Source organism: Crocodylus siamensis, chromosome 1, assembly GCF_052110815.1.
Source record: "Crocodylus siamensis isolate JL-2025a chromosome 1, ASM5211081v1, whole genome shotgun sequence".
Classification (NCBI taxonomy): domain Eukaryota; kingdom Metazoa; phylum Chordata; order Crocodylia; family Crocodylidae; genus Crocodylus; species Crocodylus siamensis.
In genome coordinates, this window is record NC_143395.1 from 318,596,449 (window position 1) to 318,614,440 (window position 17,992).

The 17,992-nt window shown below is 40.7% G+C and overlaps 1 protein-coding gene across 9 annotated transcripts in view; it reads left to right on the forward strand.

The window, feature by feature from the left end:
- Positions 1–17,992, forward strand: part of DOCK9 (dedicator of cytokinesis 9) — a 271,504-nt gene that overhangs the window by 141,255 nt on the left and 112,257 nt on the right. For all 9 annotated transcript variants that reach the window (XM_090023020.1, XM_090023039.1, XM_090023048.1 and 6 more), the window contains exons 10-18: positions 1,250–1,324; positions 1,408–1,548; positions 1,921–2,124; positions 2,269–2,391; positions 8,358–8,440; positions 8,886–9,008; positions 15,968–16,047; positions 16,129–16,316; positions 16,457–16,522. In XM_090023020.1, the coding sequence (XP_089879146.1) occupies positions 1,250–1,324; positions 1,408–1,548; positions 1,921–2,124; positions 2,269–2,391; positions 8,358–8,440; positions 8,886–9,008; positions 15,968–16,047; positions 16,129–16,316; positions 16,457–16,522 (1,083 nt within the window). The remainder of the gene's footprint in view (positions 1–1,249; positions 1,325–1,407; positions 1,549–1,920; positions 2,125–2,268; positions 2,392–8,357; positions 8,441–8,885; positions 9,009–15,967; positions 16,048–16,128; positions 16,317–16,456; positions 16,523–17,992) is intronic.

Here is a 17,992-nt window from a genome sequence, read left to right on the forward strand (position 1 = left end):
TAACAACAGAAGCTGTTGTTGCAAGTGGAAATGTAGGTGGTCTTTGCAGCCTTCTGTTAAAGTGTAGTCCATGCTGCTTTTTCATTTTAAAAAGAGAGATTCCTGTATTAAAATCTATGTCCCTTTTCAGATGATCACACTTCTAGAGCAGGGGTTGTCAACTGGGGTTGTGTGTACCCCTGAGGGTACTTGGGATGGCCCCAGGAGGTGTGCACAGCAGCACAGGGAAGCAGTGCACAGTGCCAGGCCCTACATGCGAGCTCCCAGCCCCCCACCATTGGCATTCACCACTCTGTGCCACTGCTGCATATCACTTCCCACACGCTGCCAGCTTCGCAGACCCCCTGTTCCCCCATCTAGAAGGGGGTATACTCCAGAAGGGGTATACTCCTTAAAAAAAGTTGAAAACACCTGTTCTAAAGCATTAATTGTACTGCATTTCTAATTTGTTTTATGTATTTATCCAACTGTCCAGTGCTCAAGATGCACTTTTGCCAATGACTTTTAAAAGAAAAAATACGAATGGTAAATGAACTCTCTCATGGAACAGAAAAACTAGTTTCATCTCAATTTATCACACATCCTGTTTTACTTCTGATGTTCTTTTCTTTTAGTACTAACAAATAAGTGTTTATAATTCTCAGTGATTAAACATTTCAAGGAGTACTCAGGACTCATCTCAGCAATAGAAAGTCAATCCATAAATGGTTTGTGTTGTTTTTCTTTGCCATGCACAGGAAAACCACCTTTTTAGCAGTAGGAGATCAAGGAATTTGCTATGATTGTGATTCTTAACATGGTTAGCTCATGGCTTCCTGAGTCATCTTATGGCTTCAGTGTAGTTCTGAACTTTAACTACATGAGAAGATAATCGTGTGTGTGTGTGCTGAGTGTGTAAAGTAGCTTTGTTAAAGCTATTCAATATTTAAGGATGAAAAGCATTTTATAAGAGCTAGGTAGGATGAATTTTTGGTCATAATTTATGGGATGTACTTTTTTGTTGGAGAAAATTGGGGCTACAAGCTCACACTTCACCATTTCTGTTTTAAGCGTGATAGATAAACCTTAAATTGGGAAGTCACATACTAAACTGAGTGAAGTGGGGAGGGAAAACTTGGATTAAAACTAAATTACTTGGAGCAAAATGTTGCTGTAAAAAGAAAGCTTAAAATCACCCTTGTTTGACCATGATAATTGCGCATATATATATATATAAAAATAAAAATATGACTTTTTTTATTTTTGACAGAGTACCAGAGAAGCAGAAATCAAATTAAAAAATGAAAGCAGAGTTAAACTTTTTGGCTTGGATCCAGATGCCCAGGTTTGATGTTTTAATAGAAAACCATCTTTTTATGTTACTTGTCATAAAACAGGAAATATTTTAATTTTAGTTTTCTTTTAAAGAAACTTGACTTTTCGGGCATTGAACCAGAAGTCAAGCCATTTGAAGAGAAGTTTGGGAAAAAGATTCTAGTGAAGTGTAATGATTTATCTTTCAATCTGCAAAGCTGTGTCGCTGAAAATGAAGAGGGACCAACAACAAATGTAAGTTCTTTATGTGAATACTGTCTTTATGTAACAATCCCGTGTAGTAGTTAATGCCTTACTATCAGCATTACTTGGCAGTAGATCAAGAAATCTCAGCTAACTATCAGGTTAAACATAGTAACTGAGATTCTGGTGTTGGTTAATCCATAAGTTTATAAAAACAAGAAAACAAAAAGCATACAGCCTTTTCATCTGACCTTGTTAGCCTGTTTATGAAAGCAGTTTATTTTTTCATTGTATGTTACATCCTGTACATAGTACAGGAATTTTGGAAATTCTTTGTAATGATAACTGTACGTCTGTAAAAATTTGCAAATAAATTTGTTGGGAGTGTTCACTGATAACACTTTTGCACTTTCTAATGTCTAGGTAGAACCTTTCTTTGTCACATTGTCATTGTTTGATATAAAAAACAATCAGAAGATTTCAGCAGACTTTCATGTTGATTTGAATCACATCTCAGTGAGGCACATGATATCAAATACGCCAGATCAACTGATGAATGGCAGTGACGATTGTTTACACAGGGTTCAAGACATTATTCATGAGACCATGTTGCAGTATCCAAAGCAGGTAAGAAAAAACAGTGTAAAATTCTTATTTAGGATGAAGATAGAGGTTGTTTTATATGCTTTCAAATAGCGTTTTTTTTCCTGGGTATACAGCTAAAAAGTCTTCATATTTTGTGTACTCTATGTAATTGCTTTCTTCTTTTAGGGAATATTCTCAATCACATGTCCACATCCCGAGATATTTCTTGTGGCTAGAATAGAAAAAGTATTGCAGGGAAGTATTACCCATTGTGCTGAGCCGTACATGAAAAGTACAGATTCTTCTAAGGTACTGTATTGGTTTTAATATGTATTGGTAATGTTCTTGGGGGAAAAGTGGATACTTTGGATATGTGATACTTCATTATGAAGTCTCATAATAAAATTTTCTTAAATGTTGAGACTAGCTTATCTACAGTGCTTTCATAGACTAATTACTGTTCCTTAATGGGACTTTACAACTTGCATACCATTTCAACTCTAAAACTTCAGAGTGTGTGTGTGTGTGTGTGAATTCTGACCAAGATCAGATATTTAGAATTATCTGCATCATTTCAGGTTTCCATTTTTAATTTATTTGTAAAAAAACCTAAAATGTTCTACTTTGCATTATAAACATAGATGTACAGTTAAATTTTGTAAAATCAGTTATTGGCAGAAATAAAGTAATGTTTGTAGGTAATAGCCACATAGAAGATTATATTTACATGCATTCACATTTTGTTTACTTTCTAAAATGTACCCTTTAGGGGGGAAATGTATGGTATTCAGGCATAAGGACTATAGGTGGTAAAGCATCAGCATATCTGATACAGTTCCTGATAGCTACTCTTGATATATTTTTCCAATTTTCTGTTGCGCAAAATGTAATGGGGAAGAGGAAGTTTCAAAAGTATAGTATTATTTAAACAAATAGTTATATTTGCCACCATTGAATATGAATGTTAATGCATCCTTCTTAAATCATCAAGAAGCAGTTTTTAAAGCATACTCTGACTAACAGTCAGTGAAAGACTTCAGGAAACAAAACAAAACAAAAAAATCACTGAATAATTTTTGGTGTCCCTATATCCATGCCAGAGAAGATTGATTTCAGCCTGCAGTATTCTTTCTTTAAAGTTAGTACCCCTCTCTAGAACTAGAATCAGGCTGCGTCCAGATGAGCATGGCAGTGTGGTGCCACATACCACATGTTCAGGTGTTCTCTGTGCTGCAAAAGAGCATCACGTGGGATATCTAGGGGTCAGAAAAAACCAACAAAAAAGTGCAGTGGCACACATAGAGTCAGCATATGCTACTCAAAACCAAAGCCAGGCCAGTGAGAGCCATGCTCTGGCTGCTGGCCAGGCTCCAAACAACAAGATTGCCACTGCTGCAGCCCTGGGAGACCCCCAGAACCCCAGATAAAGCTGCTGGGACCAGCCCAGTGCTGGCTCCAGTCTCCCCTACTCAACCCGGGCTAACCTACCACATGCCAGACAGTGCGTGGCACAGGCATTTCCTGGGGAAAACTAGTGGTGGCACAGAGCTCATGTGGATTCAGCCAGGTTGTATTTTATTATAGATGTAGTTCGCAACACCCACAAAGCAGGTGTTTATGATGTTGTATTTAACGTGTCTGTTCTTAAAGTTATTGGTAACGTGGGGTTGTTGTTTTTTTTTTTTCAATTCTTACTCTGCTTCAAGTCATATTCATTTGAAAGTTTAAGCAAAATAAAATGAGCAGTGCTGCCAGGTCCTATAGACTACCTGCATTTCACTTGAAAGAGTGCGTTCCAATGCCGTAGCAGCTAGTGGTCACAAAAGAAAAAGGAAAACAGACCCTTTTGGCTGGAGGCAGATTACTATTTCTTCTTTTAGCTTTGTTTCCCCGAGTAGTGCAAATTGGGTACTTTGAACAAAGAATTACAGATCAGGGCTCCATACGTGTTTATCTCTGAAGCTACAAGTATATTTCCCCCCATTTTATAAATGGAATAGCTGAGAATTATTTCACGGGCAGGCTGACAGTGCTGTTTCTATACCAGATTTAAGGCACACTGACTAGGAATGGATGCACCAGATCTGTGGGTTGTTAACCCACACTTCTTTTTATAGCTGGAGATAGAACTCAGGCTGTCTGATTCTCCACATATGTTTATTAAGTCAGTGGTTTTCAAGCTGTTTAGATTCAAAGCAGCCCTCCTTAACTTTTCCGAATTTAGTGGTACCCCATTTAAAATCTAATTTCTCTTGTTTTTTGACTATGAAATAATAATAGAGAGATTCTTCTGTTGCAGAGAACCGAGAAAAACTGCAACAGGTCAGAATGTTTCTGACACTATGGATTTCTGTTTGAAATCTCTGGATTTCTCTTGTGAATCATACAGAGTTTGTATACCTAACAATGTTAGTATTGTGCATCACCCTTAAAAGGCTCTTGCATGGGGTTTAGTGTTTGACTAGTCAAAAAATGCTTAGTCAAATGATTTGTCAACTTTTCAAATAATGGCCCAAATTTTATGGCAGAGTAGATAGAGATGAATCTTGCACGCTAACTCAGATGTGCTCAACTTCCGGCCCATGGACCAAATGCGGCCCATGGAGCCATAGCTATCTGGCCTAAAGGGCTCCTTATAGTTTGGGAAGTTTGGTGGCAGGAGAGCAGTGGTTATTAATATGGCCCCCCTTCCCCACTGCCAAATTCCCAAACCCCAATCTACATGCAGCAAGTTGGGGCCAAGTCATGCCTCTTCCTTCCCCCTACCCCACACCTGGGTGAAGCTGGGCCACAACCCTTCCCCTGGTCTGGATTGGAGCTGGGCCACGTCCATTCCCCTCTATGGCCCATGCCCTCTCCCTCCCCTGTACAGGCCAAACTGGAACAGACAGATCAGTGTTCATGCATATTTACGTGTATAGATCACCCTTGCCTGTCCGCTGTAGACACCAGAGGGGCACTTTAAAGCAGGTGGTGATGTACATAATATTGGTGGAAATGGATGAACCTCAGATCTTACAATCAGTGTTATTTGGCCCAGTGATGGGGTTGTCTGTATTGATGAGAGGTCACAGCTTGAATAGGAATTAAGTAGCCTATTGACTGAGAGATACTATTTGATGTTGGAACAGGTTTGTCCCCCATGGCTACCTTGAAGACCGCCTTTTTTACCAGGGAGTCATTAATGATGTGTCTAAGATGTCCAAGCTGTAGGTAACAGCTAGAGGGATTTTGTTGTTCTTGCCTCAGAGTTGGAATTGTAATAGATCAGAGCGTGATTTGAGTCTGGTTTGGTTGATTTGAGTGGCTACAGTTTTGGGATTGTATTATAATTACAGGAATCTCTACACCACATGCTTAAGTTGTTGGGATCAGAGCAGATGCAGGTGTAACGTAGAGCTTGGCTTCATGGATAAATGGATCTAGTGTTGTGCTTAGGATGGAAGATGGTGAAGGCAGCAGTAGCAGTTGGGTGGGTTTCTAATAAAATGTAGCAGTGATGCGGCTATTGCAAACCTACACTGTGGTGTCCAAGAAATTAAATTGCTGGGTGGAGTATTCCAGAGTGGGTGGAGGGGTGGAAATTGTCAATCTTGGTGAAATTTCTCTAGAAGTTCTACCATTGCGAGTAGACAATGAAGATGTCATTGATGTAGCTTAGGTGCATCAGAGGGATGAAAAGACAGCTGTAGAGAAAATGGACTTCAAGATCCATCATACTAAGAGTGGGCGGGGGGCATAGTTGTGCCCATGGTATCACCATTCATTTGTAAATATAGGGAGACACCAAATGTAAAGAATCTGTGTGCGAAGACAAAGCAGGGGAGTACAATGGAAACGAAGTAGTGTCCTCATTGGTGATAACGTTCTTTCTGGCTTGTAATCCACCCTCACAGGGCGAGTTGATGTAGAGATGGAGCATGGATGGGACTTAATATGGTGTTTGCTGGAAGCTTGTCAATGGAGTATAGTTCTTGGAAGAAATCTGCTGCATCTTTCAAACAGTTGGCAGTTTCAGTGGCACATGGGAATAGGATAAGGTCAATACAGCTCAAAACTCCCTCTGTGATGGTGCCAGTGCCAGAGAAAATGGGATGGCTTGGGTTGCCAGGTTTGTGGAACTTAGGCAATAAGTAAAAGTTGCCTAGACTTGGGTCCTGGGACGTGGAAGCAGTTTCTCCTGTTTCCAGAGGTAGTGTTGTTAAGTGGTCATTTTATTCCTCTTGGTATTGTTGTGGAGTTATCTATCTCTAAAACTCTGTCTTGGCTTCCTGTGTATATGCTGTTTTGTCCATGAAAAAAGTAGCACCCACCTAATCAGCTTGTTGTATGATAAAATTAGGGTTGTTTTTAAGTGTGAATGTGGCTCTGTTCTGCAGAGCTAAAGTTGTAACACATGTAGCAGTGGTGTCTAGGACTCCTGGATTGGGCATGGAGGTGGAAACAGTTTATAAGCAGGTCCAGAGTAGGGCTTTGGCGCTCAAATGAAATCCTAGAACTGTCTTTTTGCTGTCTGTTGGTCCAGCCTGTGGTGGGTTGATCATTGCATTGCTCCTTATCATTGAAATAATCCCTCCAGTTTTAGGTATTAAGCATTTTTTAAATATTTTACACAATAAAATAATTACTTATTTTAAGCAATAATTTATTAGAACAGTGAACAGAGATGTTTCAGTCTTCAAGAGATCACATGTTAATTAATAAAAACAAACCAAATTATTGTTGTGAAACAACAAAATTGCATTTAAAAATAACACGTTTTTAGAAGGATCAATTTTAGGTAAGTGTAAATGTGAATGATATTCAAGAAGAACAGTTCTTTTCTTTGGCTTCTGTTCTGAAACCTCAGTCAGCCTGAAGTTACTAAACAAACAAACAAACCGCACAAAGCAACTATAAAAGACAAAAGTCAGTTTTTAAAATGGAATTATGCTAAGCAGGCAGCAGGCCAACTCTTCAAGCATTTTGCTGTTTGCATTTGGGGATGCCAGCAGTCATAGCTGATGGCTAGTAGGAGAAGCTTTTTTTATGCTGCTGGTTTTGGTACTCTTCCCTCAACACAGAATAGCTTTTGCAGCCTCGTGTGGCTTAATGGGTGGAAGAAAAAGCTGGCTAGAAGAGCTCAAAAGAGAGGAGGAGGACAGAAGATACCTGTGCTTAAATGGAGTGTTTGTATATATCCTGACTCCTGTAGGACTGAAAAGCAAGGTGTGCAGTCCTGCTGCCCTTCTTAATGGGACACTATAATGCACCAATATGGGTATGCCACCTCCTACACAAAACCGTTTTAGCTTCATGGAATATTTGACGGGATTTTTTATTATAGTCAAGTAACAAGCAGCCAGTTGCCCAATTATTTGATGTTGACTGGTTGATCTCGGGGTACCTCAGGTGCCATGGCACCTTGGTTGAGAAACACTGTACTACATCCTTCTTAGATGCATGCATAGAATTTACATATGATGCTAGGCAAGGCTTTTTATGAGACCATACTGAAGTTGTATTTCCAATGTTAATCCTTTCATCCAAATTTGAAATGCTGTTTTGTGAACTTAACATTCTGTTAGCTTAGGGTTCCTATATGTAATGCCATATACTTTCTGAAACCTGGAGCTCTAGTACATACCTTTCTGATCCAATGATGCAATTTCTTACAGTCAAATCCCTGTAGAGTTTAGTGGGATCTTAAAGCACATTATCTCAGCATTGCATCTTATTACATTTTACCTCATTGGTTAATTTCATGCAGTTTGATAATCGTTAGAAATGTTTGTACAATTGCAAATGAATGTGTAACAAAACATTTCTTCCTTCTTGTGGGAGATTTTGTAAATAATGTTAACAGAATAGCTGTGGAAGGCACCTGAATTGCAAAAATAAGTTCCCTTCTTGCAGAATCAATATAATGCCAGAGAGAGGTGATGCAATTAGTTCAGGGAAAGAGAGAGATAGCAAGTGAACCTGCGTTGGTAGTATTTCCTTTTAGAGTGAAATGGTGGCCTAACAGAGGGGAGTACAAGTGTATGAGGTTTGTTTCTTCTCTATGGCTTGTGCGTATAACAGCAGGCCCTACTTAATCCATAAAGAAATAACTGATGTTGTTGGGGGGTTTTTTATTACAGTTTTCACATGTTTACTAATGTTGATGGAACTTCATCATTTAAGAATGGATTTACTCTTAGCATAGACTTTTTGGATAGTGATGAAAAGTGATAGACACCTCATTTTATGGAATACATTGTATTTTAACAACTCACCTTCTTAATCACTTGCAGGTTGCACAGAAAGTATTGAAGAATGCCAAGCAAGCATGTCAAAGACTAGGTCAATATAGAATGCCATTTGCCTGGGCAGCCAGGTAAGGAACACCATTCTTATCACCAGATATGTTATCTAGAGGATTACTTAACTGTTTACTATGGAAGAGCAATAGAAGTCTCATTTACCAAAATTGAGCTTGCTGCATTTGGTTTTTTTCTTGCTCACATTTCCGAGTAGCCCTTTCTAAATTCATTGTCATTTTAGTTCAGCCACAGATTTCAGACAAATGAGGACTACATGTCTTTCCCATGGTGGGACAAGTATTTGAGATGAAGATCATTTAAGTTAGGTGGCTCTTTCCCTCTCCACTGCTGTGCTATTTTTGACTTGGCTAGAAATTAAATTGTTCATATTCTGTTTATTAAAATATTAGCTATGAACAAAGTGAAGCTTATCTGCATACTGGTAGACAAATATTTAAATGTAACTTTTACCTTAACCTATTGTTACAAAATTTTTAAAGACAACTTTTTGACTTTCAGGACGTTGTTTAAAGATGCATCAGGAACCCTAGACAAAAGTGCAAGGTTTTCTGCTCTCTACAGACAAGACAGTAATAAACTCTCAAATGAAGACATGCTTAAGCTGCTAGCAGATTTCAGGAAGTGAGTGTAACGCTTCAGGGTTTGTTTGTTTTTTGCGGGGGGAGGTTTATGTATACATCTTTTAGGATGAACCGAAATTAAAACATCTGGTCAGTTCTTGTATGTCTGTTTTTGTTCTTATAACTAGTAATGTGAACATTACTACAAATATATGAGGCAGGGCAAGGTGGAGCCTGTCCTGCTTTGTACCTGACTTCGGACTAACATGGCTAACTAACTTTCTCTACAAACATGTAGTTAGGAGTTTCATCTAAATAAAAATGCAATTCTCCTCCCCTTACTTTACACGAGTTTGAAATTCCATGAGTGTACAATGAATAAAATAGATTTATTAAATAATACTTTTAAGAACAGCCACATTTTAATCCCAAACTGCAAATCAGTTGGGTTTCAAAATGAGTTATTTCATGTACTGCAGCTCTACAAGAGGCCCCATGCCTCTCTTCTTTTTATGGCTTTCAAATTTTTTAACCCTGCATTGATTTGGTGAAGGCAAGTGTTCTTTGGAGCATGAGTGAATATACCTAACACAAAATGCAACAGGTAAATAAACTGAAATAATACTTTTCTTCTTTCACAATCTTAGATAATACATGCCACAATAATAAGTTAAAAACAGACACGTATAAGTTCATTTTCTGATTGTTGGTGATTACGTTTCAGGGTTGGGAAATTTACTTCCTTATTCTGTCAACATATAAATCATTTTTTATCAACTGTTTGTCATAGACAATGGTAACTTGGTGCTTCTAGTTATATTCCACTTCTGGCTTACATGGGTTGGAATCAGAACAATGAACAAGAATAAATATTTGCTGAGCCATGCCAGACCATCTCAGTGATATTACTCTAACATCTCTAAAGCTCATTTCTCTTCAATGAAATCATGCTTTTAAACTAAGTACAGAGTTAGGAACTTCCCCACAGACTTTAGCAAGGCTTTTGATATGGTCTCCCACAATATTCTTGCAAGCAAGCTAAGGAAGTACAGGTTGGATGAACAGACTGTAAGGTGGATAGAAAACTGGCTGGATCATCAAACTCAAAGAGTAGGAATCAATGACTCAATGTCTAGTTGGCAGTTGGTATCAAGTGGAGTGCCCCAGGGGTTGGGCCTGGGGCCTGTCCTGTTCAATATTTTCATCAGTGACCTGAAAGATGGGATAGAGTGCACTTTTAGCAAGTTTGCAGATGACACCAAGCTAGGGGGAGTAGTAGATATGCTGGAGGGTGCAGCTAAGTTTGGACACCTTGACAAATTGGAGAATTGAACCAAAGAAATCTCATGAAATGCAGTAAGGAGAAGTGCAAAGTCCTGCACTTGGGATGGAACAGTCTTATGCATTGATATAGGCTGGGGACCAACTGGCTAAGCAGCAGCTCTGCAGAAAAGGACCTGGGGTTACTGTGGACAATAAGCTGCATATGAGCCAACAATGTGCCCTGGTTATCAAGAAGGCTAACAGCATACTGGGCTGCATTGGTAGGAGTGTTGCCAGTAGATTGAGGGAAGTGATTCTTCCCCTCTTCAGTACTGGTGAGGTCACATTCGGTGTACTGTGTTCAGTTTTGGGTTGTAGACCAATGTTATAAAGGATGTAGACAAATTGGAGAGGGTCAAGCAGATGGCAACACAAAATGGATAGAGGGCTAGGGCCCATGACTGAAGAGAGGCTGAGGGAATTTTTCTTATTTAGTCTGCAGAAAAGAAGACTGAGAGAGGATTTAATAACAGCCTTCAACTACCAGAAAGGTGGTAACAAAAAGGATGGAGCTAGGCTGTTCTCAGTGGTGACAGATGACAGAACAAGGAGCAATGGTCTCAAGTTGCTGCAACGGAAGTTTTGGTTACATACATTAAGAAAATTTTCTCATCAGAAGGGTGGTAAACCGCTGGAACAGGTTACCAGAGAGGTTGTAGAATCTCCACCCTTGCAGGTTTTTAAGACCCAACTAGACAAAGCCTTTGCTGGGATGATCTAGTTAGAGATGATGGTCCTGCTTAGAGCAGGGAGTTGGACTAAATGACCTCCTGAGGTCCCTTCCAACCTTAACTTTCCAGGATTCTGTGAGAAGCAACTATGACCTTATTCTTATAGCTTTTGCAGGATATGGTACACTTTAAACTGCAAGTGCAGTTTTCCCTTTTTTGGGCTTGGAAAATAAACACAGAATTACCATCATTCATATTATCTAGCTCAGCTTCCTCAAACAAGAGACAACAGCTTAAACCAGTTCCCTCTAAAATATCAGCTCTGGCTGTCTACCAGATCGCTCTAGAACCACATAAAGCAGCTATTTATACAGCGGTTGGTGTAAACTCTTGGGCACCAATGTACATGAAGCAATCTGCATTGATATCCAAAGAATCCGCCTGTCTAGTCAATGCAGTACAGATCTGTTTTCCTTAATATGTTGATCCAAATTCCAGTGATGTTGCACATCTTCCAGAGATTTTTTTCAATACCAGTATCTATTGTAGTTGTGGCTGTAGCCTTTACATCTTCCAGCCTACCATAGCCAAAAATATTAGAGGTGGGACAGCTGCAAGCTTCATTCCTTCTTATTGCTTGTGGGGAAACAAAATACTTGGATGCATACGTAGACTCCACCCATGACTGGGCCACAGGTATGGATGGCTATACCCTGTACAGGAGAGATCAAGTGGACAAAAGGGGTGGGGGTGTAGCTCTCTGTCAAGGAAAGCTACGCGTCCCTGCAAGCTCACATTGGTGCCCAGGGTGGACGATTGGAGACCCTGTGGGCTAAAATTCGTGGGGAACACAGCACAGAGGACACAATGGTGGGAGTCTATTACAGACCTTCTACCCAGGATCAAGAGCTTGACCAGGAGTTTGCCAGGGAATTGATTGAAGCGGCACATTCCTGGTACATGGTTGTCATGGGAGACTTCAACTACCCTGACATCTCATGGGAAGAGTGCTTGGCCAAATCAGAGCAGTTGCAAAGCTTTCTCTCATGCGTGGATGAGCTCTTCCTGACACAAGAAGTCGATGGGCCGACAAGAGGTAAAGTGCTGCGTGATCTGGTACTGGCTATGGGGGACAACCTAGTCAGTGACCTAACAATCAAAGGGAAGCTGGGTGACAGTGACCATGAGCTGATCACTTTTGCCGTCTGCCATAAAACTGGCAAGTCAGTCAGCAATACAGAAGTCCTCGACTTCAGGAAAGCTGACTTTGACAAGCTGAGGAGGCTTGTAGGTGAGGTCCTAAGGGACCACAACCCAAAGGGGAGGGGAAATCAGGATGAGTGGTTGCTCCTCAAGGGAGCGATCCTGGATTTTCAAGCTAAGTCTATCCCATCTTGGAGGAAAGGCAGAAAAAAGGCACAGCATCCCCCTTGGCTCTCCAGGGAACTAGTGGACCTCTTGCATCTAAAAAGAAAGACCTACAAAGGATGGAGGACTGGATCCACCTCCAGGGAGGAATATTCTGCACTGGTCTGGACCTGCAGGGAGCAAACCAGGAAAGCCAAGGCTGCGACTGAACTCCAACTAGCTACAAGCATCAAGGACAATAAAAAATACTTGTTTAGATATGTGGGGAGCTGGAAGAAAAGCAAGGGCAACATCAGACCCCTGCAAAACCAGATGGGATAACTGACAACCAACACCCAGGAAAAAGCCAACTTGCTATATGGGTACTTTGTGTCAGTCTTTCACCAGTCCCATGGGACACCCCTGCCCATTACAGGACAGGGAGGCCCAGGTGAGGGAGATTCCTTGCCCTCCATCAATGCTGACCTCATGAAGGAGCACCTTGAGAAGCTGGACACCTTCAAGTCAGCTGACCCTGACAGCTTATACCCCAGGGTACTCAAGGAGCTGGCAAGCATCATAGCTCAGACCCTGGCACGGATATTTGAGAACTCCTGGTGCTCTGGTGAAGTGCCCAAGGACTGGAAGAAGCCCAATGTGGTGTCTGCCTTCAAGAAGCAGAGGAAAGTGGATCCAGCAAACTACTGGGCCATCAGCCTGACCTGCCTATTCTGGGGAAGGTCTTAAAAAAATTAGCAAAGAAGACATTCTTAACAGACTGGCCAATGGCAGCATCCTGAGGGATAGTCAGCATGGGTTTGTTGCAGGTAGGTCTTGCTTGATCAATCTTACTTCCTATCACCTGGAAAAGGGAGAGGAGATTGTCATATATCTTGACTTTAAAAAAGCCTTCAATCTAGTATCTCATGATCACCTCTTGGTAAAACTGGCCAACTGTGGCCTCAGCTTCACCATGATCCTCTGGCTGGGGAATTGGCTCTGTGGTCAGACCCAGAGGGTGGTGGTTGATGGAAGTCAATCATCATGGTAACCTGTGACCTGTGGGGTCCTTCTAGGCTCTGTCCTTGGGCTAACGCTATTCAACATCTTCATTCATGATCTAGACATTGGTATCAGAAGTGGACTGGCCAAGTTTACCAGTGACACCAAACTCTGGGGTAAAGCGTGCACACCTGAGGATAGGAGGGCAATCCAAGGCCTGACCTTGACAGGCTCATGAAATGGGCAGATGAGAACCTGATGGTGTTTAACACCAAAAAATGCAAGATTCTCCACCTTGGGAAGGAAAACCCTCAGCATGCTTGTAGGCTCAGCAGTGCTACACTGGCTAGCACTATGGACGAAAAGGACGGGGGGGGGGGGAAAGGGGAGGGTCATGATTGACCACAAGATGAACATGAGCCTTCAATGTGATTCTGTGGCTAGTAAAGCTAGCAAAACGCTGGCTTGCATCCACAGATGCCTCTCAAGCAAATCCCAGGACATCATTCTCTTGTTGTACTCTGCCTTAGTGAGGCTGCAGCTGGAGTACTGCACCCACTTCTGGGCCCCACAATTCAAAAAGGATGTGGAGAAGCTTGAGAGAGTCCAGAGGAGAGCCACACACATGATCAGAGGTCAGGACAACCGACCTTATGAAGAGAAGCTGAGAGCTATGGGACTCTTCAGCCTGGAAAAGCACAGACTCAGGGGTGATCTAGTGGCCACCTATAAGTTTTATCAGGGGTGCTCACCAGGATCTGGGGTAACATTTGTTCACCAGAGCACCCCAGGGGATGGCAAGGTCAAACAGTCACACACTTGTCCAGGACCATTTCAGGCTTCTTTACAGTTCGAGCCCCCAAGGTCTGAAATAGGCTGCTGCCAGAAGTGGTTCAGGCACCTACTTCAAATGCCTTCAAGAGAAATTTGGATGTTTATCTTCCTGGGATCCTATGATCCCTGCTGACTTCCTGCCCCTGGGGCAGGGGGCTAGACTCAATGATCTTCCAAGGTCCCTTCCAGCCCTAATGTCTATGAAATCTGGAATGGTGTAACATAGCTGTACATACCCTACTGGACTTTTGTCCTTATTTTGTGTTATTTCATGTAGTTTTGTTTTGTTTTTGTTTACCATGTTTTTGGCTCATTGTCCATAAAACAGTGGTTGTGACCCCAGTTGCCTGACTAATCTACGCTTTGGGTTAATCCTTCCTTGTCTCCTGGGTTTAAGATAGGATTGTGCAACTCTACTGTAGCTGTTAACAAATCCTATTCTCCTTACCATATCTACCTGAGAGGAATTCAGAAAATACTCTTCTGTCACTCCTCCAAGAGGATCCCCCTGAATAGAGAGGCGTGGCTAATTGATTTCTTTTGGAGGCATCTCTGCAACTGTTTGCTTTCCTCATTCCATAGAAGCCAGAACTTGCCCATTCATTCTGTTAACCCTAAGGATTCTAGGAGAACTCAGAAAGGAGGCAGCCTCAGTGATAGCAGTAGCTCTGAATGCGCCCTACCATTCAAGTATTTGATTCTGATAAGACCTATTATTACAAATCATTTTTGTTCTATAACATCTTTAAGAGTGCTGCTCTTAAAGCATTACTTAAAAAGAATAGATTAAAGGCTGTGCTGTGGCAGTGGCGTGTCACCTTAATTTTGTTTTTTAGCTTGTTTTTTATTGTTTTGGATTTTTTTGTTTTTTTATAAGATGTTCATATTTGTTACTTTGGCTACAGTAATTCCTCCCCATATTTTGGAAGGGTGCAAAATGCATCACTGGGTGTTGGTCTAATAAATGATATCTCTACTATGAGGCCTGATTGCCTTTTCCTCTAGACCAATATGGCTACAACCTGGATACCTGACACTAGGCACGCTTAACTTTCCATCAACAAAATTCCTGGTCATTTAATGTAAATAAATTGACACTTCAAATTAATCAGCTTATATATCCTGTTATTCATTGACTTTTTAATTTTTTTCTTTATCTTCTAGTTCACAAAAGTAAGACAATTGTATATATTAGTAAGATTAATTTCTGATTTGAAAAACCGGATAATTTTTCTAAGTAAAAAAAAAGGCAAACCCATACCAATTCTGTTTAAAACATAAGACACTGACTTTCAGCAAATGTGTCAAACAGTAATTCTGTTATTATAAAAACCTAAGTCTGTCTGTGTGTCCATAATGCTTTATTTGCACTCTGATTGGCTGATGGAAACAGCCAAGAGTGCTTCAAGCGTGGGGGAGCACTGCCATGATTGCAAAGCCGCGCCAAGGACCAGACAGAGGGTGGAGCCTTGGCTTCCCCATCCCAGTCCCTGCAAGAGGCAGAACAGCAGCAGCATGGGGCGTTAGGTGTGGCAGTCCATCCCAGCTCTCTCCCCGCCCCTGTCATTCTTGACAGGCAATTGGCTAGTTCATATAGGCAGGTAGTTAGCCATATTAGCCTGAAATCAGGCAGAAGGCAGTGAGTCCGTAAGATGCCACACTGTCCTGCCTTCCAGTATGTTAACTAGAATTTCCCTAAACTGAATGTTGAAAATTCCCATCAGATGGAATCAGAAGACTATTTTGTCTTGTTTTGTTAAATCAGACCTCCAAAGATAGCTTATATATTATGTTCCCTATTTCTTTCTTTTTTTCATAACTGGCTACTTTTATTTTTTTATAGACCTGAAAAGATGGCCAAGCTGCCCGTTATTTTAGGAAATCTAGATGTAACAATTGATAACGTCTCTCCAGATTTTCCCAGTAAGTATTAATAAATATTTTAAGTAGTTGAATATGATTTTTCGTTTCAGTATATTTATTGGTTTTTAATACAATTTTCAGATTATGTTAACTCATCATACATTCCCATGAGACAGTTTGAAAACAGTACCAAGACAGTAATAACATTTGAAATAGAGGAATTTGTTCCATGTATACCCAAACATACTCAGCCTTTCACCATCTACAACAATCATCTGTACGTCTATCCAAAGTACTTGAAATATGACAGTCAGAAGTCATTTGCAAAGGTGAGTATAAGGAAAATAACATATTCTTGTAGATTCCAGTTCTAGTCAGATATTAATGACCAAATAATGTGTGTGTTCTGTTTTTGTGATTTGTTTTGAATATGTTTTTTTTTCTTTTGCTCTTTCTAATATTGCTTCAGGCTAGAAATATTGCTGTTTGCATTGAGTTCAAAGACTCGGATGAAGAGGATTCTTTGCCTTTAAAGGTTTGTGATTTTGGCAACTAAAAATAAATATGGTGAAATGATTTAATAGTTGTGAGGCAGCACCTAGCAGATCCACAAGAGAGGTTATGGTTAGTAAGTGTGGGCTTACAAAGCTGCTTCTACCAATGCCAGACATTGTATTGGTAGATAGCTCCTGCCACAGGGAGCCTGTCAGATCATGTTCCTACCTACACATTTGCTGTTCCAGGAGGAACACACATTAATGAGGAAAATCTATTGCAGCTCCTTCTCAAATGTTGTAAATAATTCCAGGAGGAGCTGTGCAGTTCCACTTAAAGCAACTGAGCCAGAAGGGCATTCAGTGCACACTGGGAGGTGCCATCTGTTAAAAAGGCATAGACTTTGGCATAAAGTGAAGGTATATAGTGTCGTCTTGGCATAAAGTGTCGTCTTTTCTGGTGGCTTCCCTGCATCTGCAGGAGACTTTTGTAACAGAGTAGGCTCCTGGCAGAATGAAGATTCTGGTGACACAGGAGCTATGAATTTGTACTTAAGATTCTCTTGGCAGAACCTACACAACTTTTAACCCCATGGCCAAGGCCCCACTAAATTATCAAAAAATAAGCATATTCTTTCTCAATTTTTAATGGGCTTTATTCATTGATGTGTATGTAGGAGGCAAAGATTAGGATGAAAGGTAACAAAAATTCATGAACAATAAAAATTACTCAGGATGGACATTTAAGACGTATGGCTCTCTTCCTTCTCCTGGGAGACCAGTAACAAACACTCTTTCAGCTATCCAGCAAGGAGTAGCAGCACCCTAGAGCTTTCCCTCCAAGTTTGCAATTCAGCCCTTCCCTGTGGCAACAAAAAAACAAAATCCTCTTAAATTAAGCCCAAAGAAAGAAGTTATCTGCACACTTCTGTTTGAGGTATGGAAGTAGGAGTATCCTTAGTTTACAGATGAAGAACCGAGTCACAGATGAACAAAGCATGCATGAAACATCTTGCTGCTTCATGCATACTACTATGCAGGCAAGGTCTGTATATTAATGGGAAAAAAACCTATTGCAACTCCTCCTTAACTGATCAATGTTGAAACCATTTCAGACAGAACACCTCTGACATAAGAAAGGTATTTCAGTTTCCACTTGGAGACCCTATTTTTATTCCTGAGATTCATGTGTCATATGATGCCCTCAGCCATGATTCATGCTATGCTTGAATTTGTCTACATATAAAACTACTGTGATATCTGGTTTGGTATTTCAGTAGAAGCTTCCACTTTCAGGACAAGGGGGTATCTATCCAAGGGAGGTCCATTTGCCTTGAGAGAAAACACAAAATGTCATCTATGCTGCTCAAGTATAAACAAAGATTAGAGTTCACTGTGGAATATATAAACTCTTGGGTTACACGCTGGACCTAGTTTGTGTCTCTAGCCTCACCCCTAGTTTTAATCATTCTCAAGATAGTACAAGAGATGACAGAAAGCATCAGTATCTC